Source organism: Micromys minutus (assembly GCF_963924665.1).
Source record: "Micromys minutus genome assembly, chromosome: 25".
NCBI classification, from domain to species: Eukaryota; Metazoa; Chordata; class Mammalia; order Rodentia; family Muridae; genus Micromys; species Micromys minutus.
In genome coordinates this window covers 14,925,097-14,950,895 of record NC_137960.1, presented here as the reverse complement: position 1 = coordinate 14,950,895, position 25,799 = coordinate 14,925,097, and the positions used below count along the sequence as shown (strand labels likewise).

Genomic DNA, 25,799 nt, shown 5'->3' with positions numbered 1-25,799 from the left:
TGATTCTGCTGATTGAAGTGGGGGTTGGTGCATGGCAGCTGGAATTTGTGCAGAGGCATTTGGTCCCTTGGTGAAGTGACGCAGAGAGCAAGAACAGGCAGAACAAAACAATCCTTTCAAGGACACACACCTAATGTCCTAGGGTTTTACAGCTGTGAAGAGATACCATGACCAGTGCAACTCTTAGAAAGACAAACATTTACTTGGGGTTGGTTCACAGGTTCATTCCATTATCATCATGGTGGGAAGCATGGCAGCTTACAGGCAGACATGGTGCTGGAGAAGGAACTGAGAGTTCTACATTCTTGATCTGCAAGCAATAGAAAAAAAACTGTGTGCCACAGTGTGTCAGTGTGTTGGTATGGTTTCTTCTTCTTCTTCTTCTTCTTCTTCTTCTTCTTCTTCTTCTTCTTCTTCTTCTTCTTCTTCTTCTTCTTCTTCTTCTTCTTCTTCTTCTTGACTGTTTTATTGGTTTTTTATAATCTCTTACCCTTCTAATGTTTATTCCACCCTAATTTCCTCTACCACCCCTCCCCCAACGCTAGGTAGAAGAGAAAAGTTAGAAGGAAAAGAGGCTGTAGATCTCTTTAGGCTTCTTCCTGCTGATTAGGGTTGCTGGGTTCCTTGGAGCAAGTCCACTCTTTGCTGTCAGGATATCTCCAACTTCTCTCTTTGCTTATGGCCACTTGACAAACCACAGCAATAGCAGCCCGGAGCAGCAGCGGAAGCAGCCACCACCTCTTTTTTGGAGCACCTCCAGGCCCTCTTGGAGCTTGGATATTTATTTCTTCTCCAGATTCCTCAGAAATCCAATCATAAACTATCTGCAGCTGGCAAAAAATACGCCCCCTCCTAGAGCATGTGACAATCAGAATTGATGTTGTGGACAAATGGAAACAGCTTCGTAGTTCACACCTGGGGTTAAAACAAAAACTTACATCACACAATGGAATTTAAGAAACCAAAAATCTCACTACGACACTGGGCAGAACTTGAGCAAAGGAGACCTCAAAATCTGGCCCCACAGTGATACAGTTCCTCCAATAAGGCCACACCGCAGGTAGTACCACTCCTTCTGGGCCAAACTTTCAAACACTGGAGTCTGTGGGGGCCACACCTATTCAAACCTCCATACCTAATGATTTTGGAACTTCCTGCAAAGGCCCCACCTCTCACAGGACCAAAGCTCCTCCCAGGACTGTCACCATGGTGACCAAGCTTTTACATGTCTCTCTGGCAGGTGCTTAACAACCCATGGCAGAAGCTGCTAGAAGACTCAACTCATTTGGGGTTCTGTTTTGTGCTGTATTGTAGACAGTAGACTTTAAGAACGTCATCCCCAAAGCCTCACATATTGAGGAAATATTGTTCCCTTGGCATTCAGGGAAGGGCCTCTTTAAAAAGGTTGTGAAGTCCTAACAACAGGTAAAGTTTGCGATTCTAGGATTGCTACCGTTTTCAGTGTTGGTTCTCTTGAGACATCACAGCATCATTTCCCGGTCAGAATCTCCCTTCTTACGATCAGTTTATGTTTAGTTTTAGAGCCCGGTGCGGTGCGTACCATCTAATATCTGCTGTCATTTCTTCTCATCACACCTGTGGTCCCTGAAGTCATGTGATTTCTCAGTGTGCTGAAATCTCCATCTAAAGAAAGTGAGTGAGAGAGAGGGGGGAGGGGCGGGGCAGAGAGACACAGACAGACCAAAAGACAGACACATAGACAGAGACACACAGTGAGACAGAGAGTGACACAGAGAGCAGAGTGAGACAGAGAGACAGAGGCAGAGAGAGATGTTGCTAAGCCCAAGCTACACAAGCAAATTGAAGGCCAGCAAATTTAAATATACGCAGAAACGTCTAAGAAAATGCCGGGTTTTAATTTTACAGGACCAGCATTCCTGAAACTCCTTTCCTTTTGAATAATGATAAGGCAGAGAAAAAAAAAACACCGGAAAAAAAATCTTGCCAACCACCCAAGCGCCCCTTGAAGGGTCTGCATTCCGACAGTGCTAATGGCTATCTATGTTTGGTGGTGGTTTATTTTTTCAGTAGAACAAGCCAGTCCAGGCCTTGCCTGAGGCCAGGCCCTCCCGCCTCAGTCCAGTTGCAGTGCACCAAAAGCTGTGGGCGGAGAAAGATGCCCACTGAAGAAGTCCATTGCCTCAGTGAGATGCTTTGCAAAGCTCCGGAACATTCACCAGGAAGTGCAGGAAAGCTCGACTGGGCACTCTGCTTGCGTGGGCTAGCGTGGGAGGTTGCTGTGGAAAGCAGTCTCCTTGGCTTGCTCGGCATGGCCGTTGCCCTTCAGAATTATTAGCAGCTGTGATTAATAGCCAGAGACTTGCTCAAGGTTGGGCTCATTAGCTTTCCAGAATGGGGACTGGGGTAAGGGGCCCACCAGGCTTTCGACCTTTTTTTGAAGATATATAAGCAGTTAATGGTTGCTCGTGGGTAAGGGTTCATTGACCTCTTATCAAGTTTCTATAGATAGTTTAATGATTGCTCTGCAAAGGGGCTCATAAACTCCCCCGGAATTTGTAGTCAGCTAATGAATGATGAAAGGAGGGGCTCATGAAGCCCCTGTCATAGTTAGAGTCACAACTGCTAAAATGAGACGATCATGTTACAGCAGGACCAAAACAACACGGGGAGCAAAGGGTTAATCTCATTCACAGTTCCATATTACAGCTGTTCATCAAAGGGAGTCAGGACAGGAACTCACACAGGGCAGGAACCCAGAGGCAGGAGCTGATGCAGAGGCCACGGAAGGGTGCTGCTTACTGGCTTGCTTCCCCTGCCTTGCTCAGTCTGCTTTCTTCTAGAACCCAGGACCACCAGCCCAGGGATGGTACCACCCATGATGAGCTGAGCCCTTCTGAAGTGGTTACTAATTGAAAAAGAAAGGAAAAAAAAAAAAAAGCCTTACAGCTGGATCTCATGGAGGTATTTCCTCAAGGGAGGTTCCTTCCTCTCTGATGACTCCAGCTCACATCAGGTTGACATACAAAACCAACACAGCCCCCATATGCTTATATTTTTGAATGTTTGATTTCCCATTTGTGGAACTATTTGGGAAGGATTGAGAGGTGTGGCTTTGTTGGAGGAGGTGTGTTACTGGAGGATGGGCTTTGAGGTTTGAAAAGCCCATGTCAGACTCAGTCTGCCCACATCCCCCTCTGTTGCAACTTCTTGATCAGATGCAAGCTTTTAGCCTCTGCTTCATGCCTCCCTGTGTGCTTGCCTGCTCCATCCTCCCTGCCTTGATGATAATGGATTAACCCTCTAAAACTCTATGCAAGTCCTCAATTAAATGCCTCCTTTTATAAATTGTCTTGGTCATGGTGTATCTTCACAGCAACAGAACCATCACTTTTATAAAAAAAGAACATCTAATTGGGGCTGGCTTACAGTTTCAGAGGTTCAGTCCATTATCATCATGGCAGGAAACATGGCAGCATACTGGGGGAGTAGAAAGTTCTACATCTTGATCAGAGGCTGGCCAGAAGGAGACTGTCTTCTGCAGGCAGCAAGGGGGAGACTTGATTCCATACTGGGTGGAGCCTGAGCCCAGAAGACTGCAGAGTCCCATCTACACAGTGATTCACTTCCTGGAACAAGGCCACACCTCCTCTAATAAGGCCATACTTCCTAACAATGGCATTCCCTATGGTCAAGCATTCAAACACATAAATCTATGGGGCCAAGCCTATTCAAACCACCATAGGCAGTCACCTAGTATTTGACAGAGAAAACCCTTCACGGAAGGAAAGTTTTATTTTGGATCACGGTTTTATTAGCATTTTTTCTACCCATCGTCTCTCAGCTCCGTGAACTTGGACAGGACACCAAGGCAGTGGAACCTTCCCAGCAGTGGGAGATAGAGGCTGGTCTTCAGTTATTAGCAGACAGGAGCACGGGAGATGTAACCAGGAAGTGGCCAGGAATGATACACACTCAAGACTCCCAGTGACCTATCTCTCTCAGCCTAATTCAACCTCCTGAATCACCCATAACCTCCCCGAATAGCACCACCATCTGGACATCAGGTGCTTACCGCAAAGAATCCACGGTGAACATTTTCTATCTGCTCTGTAAAAGAGTGAGAAATGATGTTCCAAGCTCTTCTGAGGGCAAGAGGCAGGAAGACGTAAGTTCCTGGAAAGAGGCAGTTAGACTGGGAGTAGTTCTTTGTCAAAATACCCAAGGGAGCTAATTTTTGCATCGAGAAGACTTTTATAATTCTCTCCCCACTTCGGAGCTCCTGTGCCGTTCCCTGTCCTGTGGGGCAGAGACCGAAAACAACTATGGAAGCCGCATACAATCTATCCATCTTAGCCTTGCCTACCACCAGGCCTGCTGTTAGTGTCGTTAAGTGCAGCTGAGCATACGCGGGTGGCAAAACGAATCACCGAAATACGGCAGGACCAACTCCGGATCTGAATTGGGGATGTCGGGACTAAAGTATGGGCTCTGTAGCTCAGCCAAATAACAGGGCACAGTTCAGTTTCATTTTGAATTAAGCACTGTATTGATGTTATGGCCTCTCTCAATGAAAACCACTTTAAATAATACAGTTTTCCTTAACTTAATAAGAAACTATATAACTTCAGTGGTTTGAGGCCTGTTAAGTTACAAGCTGTATTTGTTACTAGTTGGTGAACAAAAATGTCTACTGTCCCGGGAACAGTCTTAAAATATATATAAATGTCAGTTGTATATTTTGAAGTTTTTTTTTCTATTCACCTTTTGCATAAAAGGCCATCTTCTTAGCTTGGGTAGGTCTTGATCTGTCTCCCCTCTCTCTCCTCCTTCTTCCCTCCCTCTCTCTCTCCCTCTTCCTCTCCCTCTCCTTCTCCCTCCCTCTTTCTCTGCAGAGAATGGAGAAATTGAAGCTCATTCCTAGATTTTAAATGAGGTAATGTAGGTACTAAAAAGTGCCTTGCTCACTCGAGGAAGTCAGTAACTGTGTCATCCACACTGGATTTAGAAAGTAGAAGTAGCCAGGCAGTGGTGGTGCACAGGGGTGGGGGGTGGGGGTGCGGGGAGGCACAGGCAGACAGATCTCTGAGTTCAAGGCCAGCCTGGATTACAGAGTGAGTTTCAACACATCCAGGGTTATATAGTGAAACCTTGTTTCAAACAAACAAGAGAAAGTAGGTATGTACACTATATGTCTGTCTTTCCTTAGGAATTATTTAGTAAATAGACAGGAGCCAGGGGCCATTTATACAGAGGAGGAGCATTTAGGATTCCACCTCATGGTTGTGTGTAGATGAGGTTTTGGTTTATTGTTGATGTAACGGTGAGGGAATCAGTTATTTTAAAGATACAACGAAAGAATTTGTTCTCTAAGCTATTTTTAAAAATCAGGTCTTTTTTTGTAACAAAGCCACATTGTTGTAATCTTTCTTCCTTTCGTAAAACACGTGCTGTGTTCCAAAGTGCTTTGTTTGAGATATCACATGTGTGAGATCAGAGGACATCCTCAGTTGTCCATTGTGTTGTTTAGTGTACACCAGCCTAGCAGCCCACGTGCTTCCTGGGATGTTCCTGTGTCTTCCCATCTTGCCTTAGTTGCCCTAGATTAAAGAAAGGCACACGTTACCATGCCTGACTTTCTGTGGGGTCTCTAAGGATGCAAAGCTCCTGCCTTGGTCCATCACACTAGTGAGGCTAGACCTGAGGCCCATGAGGGGTAGAAAGGAGAGCAGATGAAGATGCTGGATGCAGGAGAAGATGTCGGATATACAGTCTCCCCTGACCAGAAGACAGGAAGACAGGCACGAAGGTTTGGGTCAGCCTAGCAGGCTCTACATAGCAAGACCAAATCTCAGAACTACTACAACAAAGCAAAAAAGGTATCCAAACTCTCATTGGCATTCTGATACTTGCATAGAAACGTGAAACAAGTGTGTTATACAAAGTAACTTTGTTGTTGTTGTTGTTGTTGTTGGAATCTTTTAGCACCAGCTTCACACCCCAGGGCCTTTTTATCAGACAAATATCTTCACTGAGCGTTTTTCTCCTGTTGTCACCCCTAGTTGTTTGCAAGGCACTGAAAGTTTCTAGTCACATCTTAATACCCTTGTGAGGCTGCAGACTGAGGCCTACATAGTTCATGGGACTTGGTCTAAGGTCACATGCTTAGCTAGTAGCAAGCAGTGCTCTTTTTTTTTTTTTTTTCTTTCTCGGAAACCGTTGTGTTTGAGACACTTTGCCAATATTTTGAGCATCCACAGACTGATCTGGAAGCAGCTACTGAGTCTGGAGGGCCAGGGAATACAAATAAAACTTTTCCCAGTGAGGGTCTTCCTTCCTGAATCTGGAGCCTTGGAAGGGTAAAGACAGTGTCTTGATTCTCTTTGTTTATTCCTGGCCCTTAGCCTTCTCCCTCTCCTACATTTTTAAAAAATTGTTTTATTTTTTATTTATTAACTTTACATCTCACTCACTGCCCAGTCCTGTCAGCCCCTCCCACAATCCTTTCCTCATTTCTCCACTTCTTCTCCTCTGAGCAGGTGCTCCCTCTCTTCTCCTTAATCCCTGAGTCCAGACAAGGCATCCCAGCTAGAACATATCCTAAATACAGACAACAGCTTTCGGGATAGGCCATGCTCTGGTTGTTTGGGATTCACATGAAGGCCAAGCTGCACATATGTGCTGGAGACCTAGGTCTAGCCCAAGGATGTTCTTTGGCTGATGGTTCTGACTCTGAGTGCCCCAAGGGTCCAGGTTAGTTGACTCTGTTGGTCTTCCTGCAGAGTTCTTATCCCCGTTGGGGCCCACAGTCCTTCCTCCTATTCTTAGTAAGAGTCTCCAAGCTCCTTCCACTGTTTGGCTGTGCCTGTCTGCATATTTCTGAGTCAGCTGCTATGTGAAGCCTCTTAGAGGTCTATGCTACTTCTTACAGGATGGCATTCATACAGTTCTCCTGTTAGAAGACTCCGGTGACTATGTGGCAATTCTAGGTTATTTTAATAGTTTGGAAAATTTACTTATAGGACATTTGACCTAGATGGCTCTAACCCATTACCCTGGAAGAGTCTGGGTCTCTCCTGCCATTGATGTATACTGTAGAGACAGATGCAACATCACCCCTATATCCCATATAATTTGACTGTATTTATTGGTCATCTGGAATTTCTGGATCACTCATGGATTCTTAGTATCTGATTCAGTGGGTGCAGAGGGACCATTTCATTCTGAGAGGAATTTGCCACAGGCTTGTCACAGCTTTAAAGGTTATAGAAGTTCAATTGTGGGTCCTGGGTCTTCCATTTCTCTCCCTGTGCCCAGCCTGTATCTGTCTGTCTGTCTGTCTGTCTGTCTGTCTCTCTCTCTCTCTCTCTCTCTCTCTCTGTGTGTGTGTGTGTGTGTGTGTGTGTGTGTGTGTGCTGAAGCAGGGTTAGTTGTAGAATGAATGTGTTTGTGTTATGAACTGCAGTTCAGCCCTCACAAGGGTTTTTATATCAATGGCAATGGCATTGTGGGCACTTGGGCAATGTGGTCTGTGTGGGTTCTGGGTAAGCCGATGACCATAGTTACATGGATGGCAGTGGAGAGAGATCAGGCAGACATGGAAGTGGTGTACAAGGCACGAGAGTGACTTAGCATTCAGACAAGCTTCAAGCTATTTCTTCGTATAAAAAGAACATCTTTCTGGTATAGGAAACTCGGGAAATCCATATGGGCCCCCAAGTGTAGCAAAGATAACATCCCCAGATAATTACCACTGAGATTTTAGTTCAGCTCCTCCCAACCTGTTTATGTCCCTGAGAATTCATACATTTTTTTTTCATAAGAATAGTATCTCATAAGTGTCACTATATTAAATTTATAGCTATCTTTGTGAGGTATTCTATAATGTCCTTTCAAAATAACTATTTTATTGGGTTTAGAGAGATAGCTCAACAGTTAAAAACACTTGTTGCTTTTTCAGAGGCTCTGGGCTTGGTTCCTCGTGTCCACATGGTGATTCACAACCATCTGTAATACTAGTTCTGGGCATCTAATACCTTGTCTGGCCTCTCTCTGGGTACCCAGCATGCACACGGTACACATGCATACATACATGTAGGCAGAAGACTCATAAAACACAGGAATCTCCGAAAAAGCATATTTCAGCTTTTTAACACTCTATGCCTCTGTGTAAGTGTGTGAACTTGAGTTGTAGGAGTTACAGATAGTTGTGAGCTGCCAGTATGGGTGCTAGGAACTGAGCTCACGTCCTCTGCTGTGAAAACACCCGCCTCAGCTCATCTGTAAGATGACTTTTTTTTTTTTTTTTTTTTTTTTTGTCTTACAGGAGACAGAGCACATGGTGCCCAGCCAGTCAGGGTGCCAGGGCAGAGCGGGAACACCGGCTCATGAGAGTCCACAAAGCAGCATCTTCAGGTGCCAAGAAACGGTGCGACTTCAACCAAGGTTAGTGAGTTTGTTCAGAAGCTACACCGCACTTTTGGTTGGCTTCCTGGACAGGCTATGCTTGCCACCTGCATGTGAGTCGACGATTCCTTACTTTGATGGCTTTCCACACAGTCGAAGGAGCTACTTAAAGGGGCCTTGAATGGAAGCCTGTTGCACTGAAGAGAGACGCACAGGGCCTTCCTCATCTTCTGCGTGAAGGTCGAAAGTCCTGAGATTCAGGGAGGGTGGGGTGGTAGGTCTGTTTGCGGAGGAGAATTTGTGTAGCCCTTCGTTTTATGGCCGAGGAAATTCAGTGCTTATGTGTGATCTCTGGTGATCCCGACATGGGATGGTGGCATTCGCATCCACACCATGCCAATTGCTTTTACCTGGGATCTCATTAGGTCTCTATGGGCTCAGAAAGATGTCCCTTATGATGAGGTCATTTGCATGGATGACCCAAACCCGAGAGACCTTATGTCCCCTTTGCCTGGTCCTGTACAAATAAAATGGAGCTGAGCCATGGGGAAATCTCCAGCTCCTGATCCTGGCAGGACAGGTGCAGCATTGACATAAGTGTTGTCCAGTGACCTCAGTCCAGAAGCAGCCCAGGGCTGGCTTCAGCCCCATTAGAGCTCCTTGGAGATAGCTCTGAATCCAGAGCCAGGATATGGGTAGAAAGCTGCCTGCAGATGGTCAGCATGGCCCTCTGACAGGAGTTTGGCACAGCAGCTGTCTACGGAAAGTCTCTTGTGGTAATATACAGAAGAAGGAATCCAAAAGCTTGTTCTGTGAGCTGTCTTGTAGGACCCCATGCTTGGATTTCTGTGGCCCTCACGCAGGGGACGGAGAATGCTCTGCCTCTGAGCATGACCTTTAGAGTTTTGTTTTTGACAGCGGTGCAGTCTGAGTCATAAAGAGAACACAGCCTGTGCCCAATGAACTAAATTTAGGAGCATAGAACCCCAAAAGGGATGGTCCACTCTTTGAAGTGGAGTCATGGGCCGCCATTTGACTCTGCTGTGGGTCGGAATGGGGAATTTCTCCCATAGGTTTATGTGTTTGAACCCTTGTTACCTCCAGGAAAGTGGGTCACTAAGGGGAGACCTTAAGATTTTAAAGCCTGTACCTCACTCTCTGTCTTCTCTGTGCTTGCTGACTGCGGGTGTAACACGATTACCAGTCTCAAATTCTTGTCACTATGCCTTGCCCACCATGATGACCTTTGTCCCTTAGATAGTGACCCAGAGTAAGTCTTTCTGTCCCCTGTTGGTTCTGGCAGATGTGCACCCTCCTTCCGGTCATTGCCTACTTTATATTGTTGCTTGACCTCAGAAACTCACAGTTTAGATGCCATGTTATTTCCTCACCAATGAGGAATCTGTCCCTCCTGGTTGAGGCCTTATTCCAGCATCTGAGTTTTTCATCTGAGCTTGACTCCGTTGTGCAGTGACCAGCTCGCCCGTCCTCCCACCCCAACAGCCTGTCAAAGGCTGTCCTCAGCCAGAATAAGGTCAGCCCGTTCCCATGCATATTTCAAAACAGCTCGAAGCAAACAAAACCAACCAATCCCAAAGTTAAATCATACATGCTTGTGTATGGAACGTGGTGTGGTCCTTTGGGTGTGGGCGTTTAGCAGAGGCTGACGGGGGAAATGGTATTAGCCAGCTGAGCTTCTCCAGTTCAACAAACTAAAAACTGTTTTATGTCATATGAATGGTTTGGGTTGCTTACTGGGAAATTTTACTGTGGTCAGAAAAACGGATGAGAGTTTGTGGTGACCATTTGTGCATGACTAGCTAAGAAAATGTATAGACTTAGATGGTTCCATGAGGGACCATATAGAGCAGGAAGTCTTCAGTATTGGGGCTGGTGAGTTATGCTCCAATCTGACTCTCAAAGGTGATGGTTGAAAAAACATGATATACATCTATGTATATGCCTGTAAACTTTGGAAAGTTCCCAGACTATTAACTGAGAGAAACCAGGTATCAAGTCACTAGTAAGCTTTACTTGTCCAGTGTGCCTGCTGTGGTCAGCAGCGGCTTCTGGTTCCTCTCTGGTTAGCGACTCTCCGGGGATCCCTGCCATCCATTCTCCTAGCCTCTGTGCCCAACTTTCTCCTTTTCGCGGGATCTAGCTTTCTGAGCTGATAGCGTTCCAGAATATTCTGTGCGCTGTGCTGCTGCCGGCAAACACAAGATCTCATGATAAGTCACAGGTCATGGGTGATGTCATGCCAGTTAAGACTAGTCCTGTTGGGTTCATAACTAGATTAAGCCAGAACATTCAACTGTGGAGTCATTGATCACAACCATGGTGGTTATCACCCAGAGACAGTCTTGGGGAATTTTTAAAACCTTAAAATATTACAGAGACCATGCAATGACCAGGTGAGATGAGGTCTCTGGGTAAACATATCTTTGAGTCAGGAAGCTCACATTCCTCATAATAGTTCCTGTTGTGTCAGCCCAGCACATGGCTAGGCTCAGACATACGTGGGTCTTCTTCTTTTTCTTTTTCTTTTTCTTCTTCTTCTTCTTCTTCTTCTTCTTCTTCTTCTTCTTCTTCTTCTTCTTCTTCTTCTTCTTCTTCTTCTTCTTCTTCTTCTTCTTCTTCCTCCTCCTCCTCCTCCTCCTCCTCCTCCTCCTCCTCCTTCTTCTTTGTCATTATTTTCTTTGTCTTCTTTTTCTTCTTCTTCTTCTTTCTCCTCCTCCCCTTCCTCCTTCTTTTTGTCCTTATCTTCTTTGCTGTATCCTTCTCCTCATCCTCCTCCCCTTTCTCCTCCCCCTCCTCCCCCTTCTCCTCCTTCTTCTTCCTCCTCCTCCTTCCCCTCCTTCTTCTTCTTCTTTGTCATTATTTTCTTTGTCTTCTTTTTCTTCTTCTTCCTCCTCCTCTCCTTCCTCCTTTTTTGTCTTCATCTTCTTTGCTTAATGCGCCTCCCCCTCTTTCTTCTTTTATTTCTCCTCCTCCCTCCTTCCTCCTCCTCCTCCTCATTCTTTCTCCTCCTCTTCTTCCTCCTTCTCTCCCTCCTCTTCCTCTTTTTCTCCCTTCTTTTATTTCTCCCCCTCCCTTCTTCTTCCTCCTTCCTTCTCTTCCTCTTCTTCCCCTTCCTCCTCTTTCTTCTTTCTCCTCCTCTTCCTCTCCCTTTTCTTTCTTTTATTTCTCCTCTTCCCTTCTTCTTTCTCCTCCCTTCTTCCTCCTCCTTCTCTTCTTCCTCTTCTTTCTCCTCCTTCTCCCCCTCTTCTTCACCTTTAAAAGGTGATTTTTACTTTCTAAAAGCTTACCAGATTTTTGGTTAGTATACAAAAATAACTAAGTGGATTTCGTTGTGACGGTTACTCACTACTATCACAGTAATGACTTGATCACATTTTCTCCTCTAACTGCCAAACCCCAGTGTCCTCATTGTCACAGCCTCCTCCAGTTTTGTGTGTATGCATGCATTTAAGTCTTGATCCCACATCAAAAGAAGATGTGATCATTTGCCTTTCTTCCTTCAATGTCTTAGCACTCGAAGATAAGGGGACCTCATCTGAGGAGAGGCTTCCATTGAAATTGCCTATAAGCATATCTTTGTGGGGTGTTTACCCAATTGCTAATTGATGTGGGAGGCCCAGGCCACTGGGGGTCATCCTTGGGCAGGTGGAACTACGCTGTATAAGACAGGTAACTGAGCAAGCAGTGTTTCACCAAGGGCTCTGCCTTAGTTCCTGCATCCAGGTTCCTGCTTTGAGTACTTGCCTTAGTTTCCCTCGATGGTGGACTATGGTAGAAATGTGGAAGCCAAACAAGTAGACAAAGCCTTTCCTCCCACATTGCTTTAGGCCATGGTTTTACGACAGTAACCAAAAACAACAGGGCGTCCAGTATCCTCTCTTGTTCTTCCTTTAAGTCTCTTCTCTCCCCCAATAGTCCCCTCTTCTTTGATACCATGTTCCTTAGATGCTATGCTATGTGTATGTACGTGTGTATGTATTTGGATCTAGACTGTATGTAAGAAAACATGATAATTGTTAGAATCTGGCTTATCTTGTCTGACATGTTCTCCAGTTTTTCCTCAAGGAAAAATAATTTCACTTTTATGGCCCTATGAAATTGAAAGTGATATTTTCTTTATCATTCATCTACTGATGGGCATTTAGGCTAGTTCTATTTCTTAGCTATTGAAAACAGTACAACAATAGCCTGGTACAATAGTCAAGTTCATCAATGGTGTGTTGATGTCTTCTATTATTTTTTTTAACTTCTTTGGATATATTTCCTGGAGAGGTATGACATGTTGCTTTTATTTGAGGTTTGTGAGGAACCGCAACTCTGACCTCCACAGTGGCTGCACTGCTTCTGTGTGAGAGCTACTGTCTCCCTACATCCTCCTCAGCATCTGCTGTCACTTGTTTTTACTTTTATATGTATGTTGTGTGTGAGTGCACATGCATGTGTATGCATGCATATGTGCACAATGGTCTTGAAAAAAGCCAGAAGGCAGAAGAGAGCAGTGGACCCTCTAGACCTGGAATTAAGGATAGGTAGTTGTGAGCTGCCTCACATAGGTACCAGGAGCCAAACTTTGGTCCTCTGCAAGTGTGAGCCAATACTGTTAACTGCTAAGCCAAGTATCCAGCCTGAATCATGCTTTCTTGATTGTGGTCATTCTAACTGAACAGAATCTTAGTGTAGTGTGTTCATTTGCATTTCATTTGCTGGCTAAGAGTTGTTGGAGGATTTGTAGCAATACTTTGAATTAATCCGCACATCTCTCTCCAAATTGGAAGAAGGTCCAAATGCTGAAGGTCCTTGTCCCATTGGCTTTTGATCAATCAATAAAGAACCAACAGCCAATGACTGGGCAGGTAGACTGAGGTGGGACCTTTAGGTTTACATGGGCTAGGAACTAGGAGGAAGGAAGACTGTCCACTTCCCCATTGAGCCTGGGGGAGCAGGGGAATGTTTGGGAGTCTCAGGAATAGGACTAGGAACATTTGCTAGCAGGGGAAAGTTTAGGAGTGCCCAACCCTTGAAATAGTCACAGCATGTCAAAAGTTTACTGACATGTGTGTGTGTGTGTGTGTGTGTGTGTGTGTGTGTGTGTGTGAGAGAGAGAGAGAGAGAGAGAGAGAGAGAGAGAGAGAGAGAGAGAGAGAGAGAGAGAGAGACTTCCATTTGAGAATCCAGAAAGCTCCTGGGTGGGTGAGCACGTGCAATCCAAATCGGTGTAGCTAAACTTGCTGCTACAAAGGGTATTGAACAGTTTTTCCTATGATTACTGGCCATTCTCTTAAGAACTGCTTATTCAACTGATTCTTAATTTATTAGTGAAATGATTTTTTTATTTAATTTTTATCTCTCCATATATTCCAGATATTAATACTTCATCATACGTATCATTCATAATCATTTCCACTTATTCTACAGGATCTCTTTTTTCTTTGGTGATCATTTCCTTTGCTAGATGGAGGTGTCTTAATTTCATGTGATCCCATAGTTCAGTCACAATCACAAGTTATCAGAGTCCTTTTCAGAACATCCTCACTTGGGCTCATATCTTCAAATGGTTTCCTGGATAGTTTCAGAGTTGCAGGTCTTTACATTAAGGTCTTTAACTTAATTTAATTTTTGTATAGAATAAGAAATAGGGTTCTGTGTCATTCCCTCACACATTTATATTCAGTCTCTCCAGCACCACTTATTGAGGAGGCGGTGTTTTTCTCCGGTCTATGTTCTGACAGTGTTCTTGAAAAGTAGGTAGCCATAGATGATGGGTTTAGTTCTGTACCTTTCCTTCTTGTCCTCTACATGTCTGGTTTGTTTGTTTTTTGTGTGTTAAGCCCTGTTTGTTGCTATTGTTACCAGGGCTCTGCAGGATAGTCTAATTTGATCTTGGCTCTTGTGATACTAGGTAGAACTGTGATTGAGAATGTATATAGACATATACAGTAACAGGATATGCCAGGCTGTGGTCCAGGTCAAAAATGCCCGAAGAAGTCGGAATGGATTCTCAACAGGGAAAGGTGCTACTTTCTTGGGCGGGAGTTGGGGGGGAGGGGAGAACATTAAAGTCGTGAGTGTCAGAGACCATTTTGTGACAAGGACCTCGAAGGGGCCATTCATGTTTGGGGCAATTGTGAAGGGTAGTCTTCAGGGACTACATCAGCCCTCGTAGATATGGGAGTCCTGGAGCTGCTGGAGACCACAGACTAGATGTTATGTCTGTGTCTCAGCTTTACGCCCACAACATTGGACATATCTGTTTGTTTTTATGCCAGTGTGACAAACAGCCACCAACTGTGGCCTAAAATGACACTCTTGAAAAGTATCGTGTCCTGCCTGGATGCACTCAAGGGAGGTGCCAGGTCACTATGTCGGGTACAGGCAAAGGCTGAAGTTAAGGACATCTTAGGTGGCTATTCTGCCTACTTTTGTGTTTATCATTTCTGGAACAATCCCTAAAAGCGTTTGTTAGGGGGAACTCATGAAAAGTTTTGAAGCTGTTGTCTTGATCTCCTCTACTTGTCCCTCATGGCTATCTAGAATGTTCCCTTAGCCAACCCGGGTTATTTTTAGGCTCCTTGCTCCACTTGGCCGCTCTGCCCATCTGCCTTCCCTGCCCCCATCCTATATCCGTCAGCAGTGCAGTGGCCAAAATACAGTGTGAGAACCTCTAACGATGTGTAGACACCTTCGGCTCCTACAATGTTGTGAACAATTTATGAGTCCATATTGAAAAACCTAGTTTTTTTTTTTTTTTTTTAACTTTTGTTTGAAAACTTTCAAGAGTGGGGCTGCCTGGTGCATGCATACCTTCCTTTGATCCAGGATATAGTGAGCAGGCAGAGTTCCTTTTTTCCTCTCCCTCTCTATTTATTTAGGCTGGCTACCTGGCATTTGAGTAAGGATGCCTACCTCAATCCTTCTCTTCCTAGCAACCACCTGTCCTGGGAGCTCTAGCTAACTCCTAATATAGTATGTACAGACCAGCAGTGTTTTAAAGATGGTTTTCTAGCTGACGGTTTACATGTTACCATGGGCTCTTGGTCCTCTGAGTGCTTTTCTGGTGTTTGGCTACTCTGGATGCTCCTCAGTGTCTCATATTTAACAAAATCTGTGTAACTAGAGAATTGCTTTTTCTGGAACTGGAAAACCTACCACTGGCTTACTACAACTTCTGTTCTTTAGTTTGGAACCCAGGGAGTCTGTGGTTTCCTTGGGTTCTCACTTCCTTGGGTACCAGGGCCAAGACAAGAACTATAAATCAGTTTAGAGCAACTTCATGAATATGCAGCAATTTAACTGAGTTTTGCTAAAGCCTATGCCCTCTTGCAAGCCCTCAGCTATGGGGAAAAAGGGGGGAATTTTAGGGATGTCAGAGAATACTAATGAAGGTGGGGATTTCTCCCTCAGCTCAGTAAATTTACTTGGGAGATTGATTAACTCAATTGTATTTAAAATACTGTATTAAAATTTATGATAGAATTAAGCCTTCAGTGTCATTAAAGACCTCCTCTGCATCAATGGGAGCTGTTTCTCAGCAGCATTAATTAGGCCAGTGGCTAAACAGGGAGCTCACTGGCTTCTTTATCTACTTGTCCCCAGTTTTCAAGGGGGCTGAGGATCCTGAGAAAGCATAATGGCATTTGATGGCTTTCACTGTTTCTCTGTTTGTGATCCTTCAGATGAAAGGAAAGGCTGAAAGCCTTGTTGCTTTACAAAGAGAGGAAGTTTTCTTGGCAGCTACTTTCCCTTGGGGGGATAAAGCCTTTTATCTTTTGTTTTGAGTCTCTCTCTCTCTCTCTCTCTCTCTCTCTCTCTCTCTCTCTCTCTCTCTCTCTCTCTGTGTGTGTGTGTGTGTGTGTGTGTGTGTGTAGCTAGTTGTTTTTATTTAAAAAAATTTTAATAGAAGAGAGCAGATTCCTAATGAGTTCTGCCTGAAGGAGAAAAGACAATTAAGAGGTGAGGGGAAAGAGCTTTCTAGCAATACAAAGGACGTTGTCCCCATGTGTATGCATGCACTGTTACAGGACAGGGGCTTTGTGCATTCCCACTTGTTTTTCCTCATTAGTGAGCTACTGGGACACTGTTTAGTGTTTCGTGAGAAGGGCAGAGATGGCAGAAATAGCAAATAGCTTATCTTGCATATGCTTGGGTGGATTCTCTAGTGTATGTTTCAAACTCAAGCCCTTATCCCACTTCCTTCCTCCCCTATAGACATGGGCCAATCTGTGATGAAAAGAACATTTGAATTATGCATGGTCTTACAGGCGACCTTGCTCATGTATTAAAATTCTTGGTCCATTTTATTCTGCTTCTTGGTTGATTGGTACAGAGTCTCATTAGCCAAGAGTAGTCCCAAATTTACTGCGTGGCTGAAGATGCTCTTGAACTTGTAATCTCCCTGCTTCTGCCTCTCCGGTTCTTTTCTAACATAAGGAGTTGGATCTAGCAATGGTTAAGGCTCTTTTGAGTCTTATATTGAAAATGTCCACTGCTTTAGCTGTATAAAAGCTTAGACATAGATGGATATTAGGTTAAGAATACAGGTTCTCACTGACACAGATAAAAATATTTCCCTCTTCTTGTTCTGGAGAACAGAGTTCATACCAAGTCCTTGGACCGATCGAAGAAGACATCATGACCATTAGGGGAAGGAAACCCCATTGGCATCTTTCTGCTTCTTCCCATCCCCCCCTTTAGGAAACCCACCTTGGCCATTCGATACATAGTTAGTACTTGTATCTGACACTGGCTTCTTACAAGGCAAAAGGACATTTATTAACATTGACAGTAACAGTAGTAATAATAATTAAAGTCACAATAATAGAAACATTGGACAATGCAGAAGAATCACCCAAATGTTAGTCTTGTAATCTTTCCACTTGAACAGAACCACTGTTGTAATGTTCACTTAGGCTTTGTTGCTACTGTTTCGATGTTGCTATAAAATGGAATTGTGTGCGAAAGGGAATCCATGCTGGACTGATACTTGATTCCAATTCAAACCAGTCTCAGAGTAGACAGGACCAACAAGAATACATCCGGGGCACAGAACACGTAAATGTATCCACTTGTTGGTTCAAGGTGACAAAGCACCACGTAGGCTGATAATTACCAGAAGATGAGTTCACTTGTGTCTAAAACCAGAAATAAGCACTCGAACATCCAGTTCCCATAAGGAAGATGTTTGATAAACTTAGGGATCATTGTTAGATGCATTTCCTGGAGAAAGAACATGTTGTCCTTGATGTCTGAATGTTTTAGAAACCTTGGTGGCTTACTATGGGATAGACTCAGGGACCAAAGAGACAGAGGAATGTGTGAACATCAGCTGAGGACTGGGGACAGCTGGTTAAGGCCTGTGGTCAAGGCCACTTGGAGACTGGGAAGGTTATTTCTCATTTTCCCAGGGATACAACACATTCTCTTCTCAATAACACTGTCTCTTTTCAAGACACACCTTAAATACAACGTACGCACTACGCACAATAACACACAAAAATCCCTGATGTCTCCTCTCTGTATGTTTTCTTCTGTCCATAACCTGTGTGGGATTAGTTCTGAAGGATTAAGTGTGTGTGTGTGTGTGTGTGTGTGTGTGTGTGTATGTGTGTGTGTGTGTGTGTGTATGTGTAGGGAGAAAATAAGAGACAGACAGACAGACAGACAGACAGACACTGGGTATTTGCAGAGGCCAGAAGAGGGTGCTGGATCCCCTAGAACTGAAGTTACAAGAGCTTGACATGGGTTGTAGGAACCAAACTCAGGTTTTTAACCAGCGATCTATCTCTTCAGCCTTTTAGAATGAATGAATGGATGAATGAATGAATTTCAGTTTTTCAAAACAGGGTTTCTCTGTGTAGCCCTGGCTGTCCTGGAACTACCATTGTGGACCAGACTGGCCTCAAGTCACTGAGACCCATCTGCCTCTGTCCGAGTGTTGGGACTGAGTGTGTGCCACCACGGCCCTGCTTAGAATGGAAATTTTGATGGTCATGGTGTCCTTATGACTTAGCTCAGTTGGGAATAGAAATATTAAAGATGACCTTGATATGGGGTCAGATTAGTTTAAAATCAGTCTGTGGACTAGTCATCTGTTTCTCCTAGTGATTTACTTTTGTGGGTAAAGTTGTTTTGTTTTGTTTTTTTCTCATGCTGAGCAAAATTGCATTTCTGGAGAAGTCCAATTGTACAGAGAGACTGATAACCAAGCACCCAGTCCCCTACAGGTTCCCCATTCTGGAACAAAGGAAATTCCAAGGTCCTTTCACATGGGTGGGGTCTGGAAGAGCAAGGCGGAGAAACAGAATCAGGAGCAAGCTAAATGCCAGAGGCCTCAGACTGTGCCTTGAAGTCAGAGAACAAGCTTGCCAATTGAATAAACCCCAACCCACATCAAGGAGCCCCCTGGGAAAAGCCTAGGAAACTATCCAATTTGAGCTATGAAAGGAAGGGCCTTGGCAAGTGTAAGAGCCCTGAGTGGTAATTCTAGCTCTGCTTCTTTCTTGGATGGATTTCTTAACAAGGGAATGTAGAGGTCTATGGCCTAGGGTTACTGCTGTTAAGGGTTAAATGAGTCCGGTTGCATGTTGGCCTATGCACAGATACTGGCTTGAAGCTGGTGCTCTGCTCCATAAGACTTGCTCTACCTTCTTCCCACAATCCCTCTTCCCACTAAAGCTTCTCTTCCCCTCCATCAAGTTCCACCCCGACCGACCTCAGAGCCTCTTCCTTCACTCCCAACTTTCCATGCAGTTTTCTCTCTGTTTTTGAACATTAAAATTTCTACATCTAGAAAATGTCCCGTGGAGCTGGTCATCTTGTTGACCTCAAAAGTTCTTTGTTTTGTCAACTTCAAATAGCACAGAAACTGTTATTCCCACTGGTCGAGAATAAGACCACTATGGTAATTTCAAGACAAATTTGAAGCGAGCTTTAAATACTGGACAGGTCAATGGGCTCTCTGGCCGGGTCCATCTCTGGGTCTCTAGTGAGTGGCTCTGAGTCATGTTTTACATGGGCTTAACCCCATGTTTACAAAGGCAAAAAAAAAACAGTCATTCTTAGGATTTCCCATCCTATCCAATCAGGGTTGTGAAAACACGTGGCTTCTTTTAACCCACAAATAATAGCTGGCAGGATTTCAAGAAGCCTTTGTCGCTGGGCAAGGGGCTTATAGGCTCCATGGATCTCTTGGGGACAGTAATTGAAGCTTACTTTAATTCTTCAGAGTGAGTGGTTCTCTTTGTATCCATGAGATGTTCACTGTGATGCTTACTGTTTCTTAGGTAGGCAAAACCTTGAAGTCTAGATCGTCTTACATGGTCCCAAGACTCCCTTAGCCACACTGTATTATTATCATAGGGTGTGGGTTGGGGGAACCTGCCCTGTTTTTGACTCCATCCCTTGCAGAGCCCAGGTCAGGGCTACATAGTTAAGTATATGTTAAGTTAAGCTAGACTTCTCCTTGCCTGAATAACGAACTCTGCATACCCTGAAACTGGCTGAATTTCTTGATTTCCTAGTCAAGGCTCCGGTGTGTTGGATCCTTTCTTTGCTCAACTTAGATGTGAGGTTATGATGTTCCAAAGACATTTGCATGGAGTATACATGGCAGAGGTAGCCCCTTGGTGGCTGTAGTGGTGGTTGGAGAATCAACATCAAGGAGTGTGAGGAGTGTGGTCCTTCGATGTGTAGGTCCTGCCTGTCTTGCTGATCTTGTTAGTATACAGGTGTCAGTGTCCAAATGGTTGTTTCTTGACAACCTTAGCATCTGTGAGAGGAAGAGGAATTGATGTGCTTGGAAAACAGTCGGAAGGAACAGTGGTCTGAGCTGGCTAGATTTAACTGTTGATTTGATGAAACCTGGAAACGCCAGTGTCTTAGGGTTCTCTAGAGTCACAAAACTTACGGAATGTCTCTCTGTATTGAGGGAATTTATTGTGATGACTTACAGTCTGTAGTCCAACTAACCCAACAATGGGGAGTTGTGAATAGGAAGTCCAAGAATCTAGTAGTTGCTTAATCCAGGAGGCTTGTTGTTCCAGCTGGTCTTCTGTAGAAGTAGGACCCAACAGACGTTCTGGAAAGCAGTCCAAGAAGAGAGAACCTTCCTTCTTCCAATGTCCTTATGTAGGCCTCCAGCAGGAGGTGTGGCTCAGGTTAAAGATGTGTGCCACCACGCCTGAATCTGGAACTTGCTTTTTTTCTAGGCTCACCTTGAACTCAGAGGTCTCCTTGCCTCGGTCTCAGTGTGATGCTTTGCCTGGGCCTAAACTTTTCATGGTCACTATGCCTCAGGATCTGGATCACAGGTGTGGTCTATTTCTGGATTCCAGTTATAGTCAAATTGACAACCAGGAACAGCCATTATAACCTGCAAGGAGAGCGTCCCTCGATTAGGTTGCACATGAACATGTGGATTGTCTTGATTGGCAGAAAGACCCACCCTGTTCATGAATGGGCCCATTTCATATGCTGGGCACTGCACTGTGTAAGCATACAGAAAACTAGCTGAGCATAAGCAGGTAGGCAGCATGGGTGCATTTAAGAATTGTAAGTCCAATAAACTCTCCTTTTTTTTTTTTTTTTTCTACCATAGATTGCTTCTGGGCAAAGTATTTTTATCACACTAACAGAAATGAATCTTGAAACAAGATCTGATAGGAGATTATGAGACTGGCTTCTAGAATTGAACTAGGAACAAATAGTATAGCTCTGAGGGTTGGAAAGGGATCACACTGGCTGTTGGGCTAGGGAGGGATACACAGTTTAGAGGACTCTGGGATAGATTCTGTCAGCCACTGGCTAGATGGATACTTTTCATTGAAGCAAGACTGTTCTATTAACTAATTAAATTGTAGTTAAAATGTTGATATAAAAATAAAATCTTATATCCTGTGCTGGGATTGGCCGTAAAAATAAATGTTGAGCAAAATTCATGATTCTTGTCCCATAGAACTTGACATCAACCGTGACTATTAAATAATTATAAAGACCTGCAATTATGAATTGAGTAATTTCCTATGCAACAGGTCCCCATAAGAAGAAGACATAATTGGGAGGTATGTGGTCTCTAAAGGATTAATGAGTTAATTCAGAGATGAAGTGGACTGGGAAGGAAGAACTAGGTAGGCACAAGGACACTATGGTGGTTTGAATATGCTTGGTCCAGGCAGTGGCACTCTTAGGAGGTGTGGCTTTGTTGGATTGGGTGTGGCCTTGTTGGTGTAGGTATAGTCTTGTTGGAGGAAGTGTGCCACTGTAAGCATGGGCTTTAAGACCCTCCTCCTAGCTGTCAAGAAGTCAGTCTTCTCCTAATGGCCTTCAGAACAAGATGTAGAACTCTCAGCTCCTCCTACATTATGCCTGCCTGGATACTGCCATGCTCCCACCTTGATGGTAATGGACTGAACCTCTGAATTAAAACCTCTGAATTAAAACATCCTGCCCAGGTTGTCCAACTCATTCCACAGCCTCTGGTGAATCCTTAGTAGAATTTTCTCAGAATTGTATTCTTTGAGTGCAGTGGGCAGAGGGTAGTTGAGCGGTCAGATCTTATGTGGGTAATACTCTGGGAAAGAAGGAGTAGGGAGACCAGAAGGAAGCCTGTTATTCCAGTGAAAGATAATAGTAGCTTTGCCCAAGATGGTGGTGAAAGGGGTATGGAGAGGAGGGAACAGGCAAACAAATCATTCGAGGTAAGAAATTGAAATATTGGTAACATATTTGCTGCTGGGCAAGGGAGACTTAAACAGTTTAGGGGACGCTGGGATAGAATCTATAAGCCACTGGCTAGCTGGAAGCTCTTCATTGAAGCAAGACTGTTCCATGAACTAATTAAATCATAATTAAAATGTTGATATAAAAATGAAACCTTGAGCTGAAAGACAGTGTTTCCTTCACAAATTATCACATCCCATGGTCTGAAGTTGTTCTGGGGCCAAGAAAAATACTTGACTGCTTAGTTGGTTTTGTTGTTTTGAATTCCTGTACGCTTTCCCAGAGAGGCCCACTGCAGGATGGCCCTGCAGCCTGACTTTGCAAACACTTCAGGAATCCAGAAAAATGGGAATGCCAATTTTTAAAGCTGCCTTTCGATGGGACATCCACAAGCTCACAAGCATAGATCCTGGGGAGAAGCCATTTTAATATCATTACACAATTACTTCTGGTATTTTTCCACTGAGTGTCCATCTTAAGCATTAGTATTTTTACTTACTGTATCGTGGTGATCTAGGCAGTTTTGATACTGATGTTGGAGGCATGACAGTGGTAACAATTTAGTGGTATAACAGTGGTGGCATTTCTTATGTTGATGTTGGAGGTATTACTTGTGGTGGGGATGCTGCAGGTGGTGTTGGTGGATGTATTGCTTATGTGATGTTGGAGGCATTGCTTGTGTTATATTAGAAGTATTGCTCATGGATGTTGGAGGTATTGCTTGTGTAACATTCGTGGTGTTGCCTGTGGTGATATTGGAGCTGTTGCCTGAGGTGGCGTTGGAGGAATTCTTGTCGTAATGGTGCTGGTGGTGATTGTGGATGTACTGCTTGCAATGCTCTTAGTGATGGTGGTATCTCTAATGGTAATGCTGCTGATGGGGGTAAAAATACTAATGATGGTGTTGATGGCAGGTATTGACAGTGGTGGTGGTGATTGTGTCAGCCATTGTTGCAACTGGAATTGATGGTACCTGAATTGAGGACCACTGCTGGGCTCTGAGTTGCTCATCTTTACCTTCCAGAAATGTGGGTCTGATGAAGACATATAGCCATTTGCCTGCGGGTGGAGGGAAGACAGTAGAACTAAAGGGAGAATTTCATGCATAAGACAATTTCTTGGCAGAATTGACCATGGTTGGAGCAGTGTCTTAAGGGTGTGGGGGAGAAGGAATTAGACTCAGCTGCATGCTTATCCCCTTAGTCACTACTGAGCTTTTCCAGTAATACTTTTGTTTCATTTTACCTCCTTACATGACCTTTAACACTCTTTATATATGAGCACACCGTAACTGTCTTCAGACACACCAGAAGAGAGCACTGGATCCCATTACAGATGGATGTGAGCTAAAATGTGGTTGCAGAGAATTAACTTAGGACCTCTGGAAGAGCAGTCAGTGCTCTTAACCACTGAGCCATCTCTCCAGCCCTGACCTTTAACACTCTTATGTCAGTCTGTCACTGTCCTTGTCCCTGAATGACTGGCACTTTCAGACTGTGAGGGCTGGAGCAGTTCCCCTTCTAGTTCTGGTCTCTGTGTCTCGCTTTTTTCTCCACGATCCTGCCATCTGCTGAGTCATCATTTATTGTTGACTTTTTTTTTTTTTGTTTTTTGTTTTATTTTTATGTCTTTGTTCCTTTCATGAAAATACAGATCCTAGGGCTGGAGAGATGGCTTGGCAGTTGACAGCACTGACCGCCCTTCCAGAGGACCCAGTTTGATTCCCAGCACCCACATGATGGTTAGGGCCATTTGTAACTCCAGTCCCTGAGGATCTGATGCACTCTTCTGGCTTCTGTGGGCAGCAGGCACGACACAGACACATATGCAGGCAAAACATCCATACACATACAAATAGAGACAAGTCCTAGAAAGGATCTGTGACAGTGCACATTCTATGCACTGTCCTATCCAAGTACCTGATCTAGACGAAGGCACATAATTGGCGCTCAGTCGATACTTGTTGAATGACTGATGACGTTATTTAGCTGCCTTGCCCACTATTGGATCTATGAGCATATTAATGCTAATCTCATGTGATACCCTTGAGGATTAAATGAAGTCATTTGATTAAACCACCTGACAGGACCAGCTGGATGCATGAAGGCTGGTAAAGTCTTGGATTCCTCTTGATATTTTCCTTCCTTAAAACTGCTTTGTCTCTGGTAACTACAGGACGGGTTCCGGTTGGCTTCTTGTCACCTTGTGCTGCTTCCCCATTTTCTTCATTACTGACTTTCTTTCCTCCTCTCTCCTCTCCTCTCCTCTCCTCTCCTCTCCTCTCCTCTCCTCCCCTCCCCTCCCCTCCCCTCCCCTCCCCTCCCCTCCCCTCCCCTCCCCTCCCCTCCCCTTCCCTTCCCTCCTCTTCCCTTCTCTCCTCTTTTACCCTCTCCTAAACACCCTCTTCCCTTTCCATCCTTCCTCTTCCTTTTTTCCTCCTTCTCCCTTTTCTCCCTCCCTTCCTCCCTCCTTCCCTCCCTCCCTCCCTCAAGCCCAGGATCCAAGCCCAGGGCCTTTCACTTGCTAAGCAAGGGCTCTGCCAATGACCTAAAGCATCTAACTCCCGTGGCTTGTCTGATTTTTCATTCTGGGATAGTGCTAAAGAAGATAGTAATAGCTACCTCATAGGACATGAAGAGCTGCTCATAAATCATACTTCCCCTTACTAACAGCTGTATAAAAACAATACAGGGAGTCTACAGTCAAATAAAACAGCACACTGGGATCGTTACATAATTCTGGTGACTAATGGCATATTTTAATAATAACCAAGTTTCGGTAAGCTGCCAGATAACCCAACATCCGTGTCAGATTGCTCATAGCTGCCTGCAGCTTCAGCTCCAGAGGCTGCAACACCATCTTCTGTCTTCGGTGCACCCTGTGCTCACATGCATATTCCTATATACAGACACACGCACCCATGATTTAAAATAAACCTTTAAAAACACCACACTCCTGCTTTTATTTCAGTTTACAACAACCATGGAAGTGTAGTTTGAGAACCACAATAGATAACAAAGAACTTAGGACCAATTCAATGATTTGAAAGGAAGGGATGGCTTAATCCTTGTCCCTGTAAGTTTTTTTTTTTTTTTTTTTTTTTTTTGCTAACTTGCCATGTTGGTGGCTCAGGGGACCAAGAGAGGTGGTGCAGCCGAACCTGAAAGTCTTTGTGGCTCATTGTGGCTGCGCATGCCTGACCTGGTGACTGGGAGCCCGAGCCTTCTGATGACTGCAGATACGGAGGACACCCTCTGTGTGCGTCTCCACAGTCGTCAGGTTATGTCCCTCTTTTTACGCCATCAGAAACCAATTGTTTGCATTCTGACCCAACCCAACTTGCAGCGACAGAGACAAAAATCTCACTTATTTCTTTGAAGGAATCAGGCATACGGTGTTGCTCAGTGGACCTTTCTGAACAGGTTTTGACATGCTGAACTCATCAACCTTGGTAGCTGATCAGAAAACGTTGTCTTCGATATCTAAGTTGACTCAGCGGTCCAGCTATAAATGACTATATCCACAAAACGAGTCTTTTTAAAACAAGTTAACTTACAGACTAAGCATCCTACACTGTATTCAGTAAGACAGCTGGCCTTTTAATAAGAACTATAATTTGTTTATTACAAAGTGAAATAGGAGCTCCTGCAGACAAACTTGGATGGTGTCCAACATATGCC

General features: G+C 44.3%; 1 protein-coding gene across 2 annotated transcripts in view; it reads left to right on the top strand.

Moving 5' to 3' along the window:
- The window catches only part of FAM13C (family with sequence similarity 13 member C), a gene marked incomplete at its 5' end in the record, with an annotated part of 106,749 nt that overhangs the window by 27,817 nt on the left and 53,133 nt on the right, over nucleotides 1-25,799 (top strand). For both annotated transcript variants that reach the window (XM_080938318.1, XM_080938317.1), the window contains one exon: nucleotides 8,306-8,424. In XM_080938318.1, coding sequence (XP_080794444.1) covers nucleotides 8,306-8,424 — 119 coding nt within the window. The remainder of the gene's footprint in view (nucleotides 1-8,305; nucleotides 8,425-25,799) is intronic.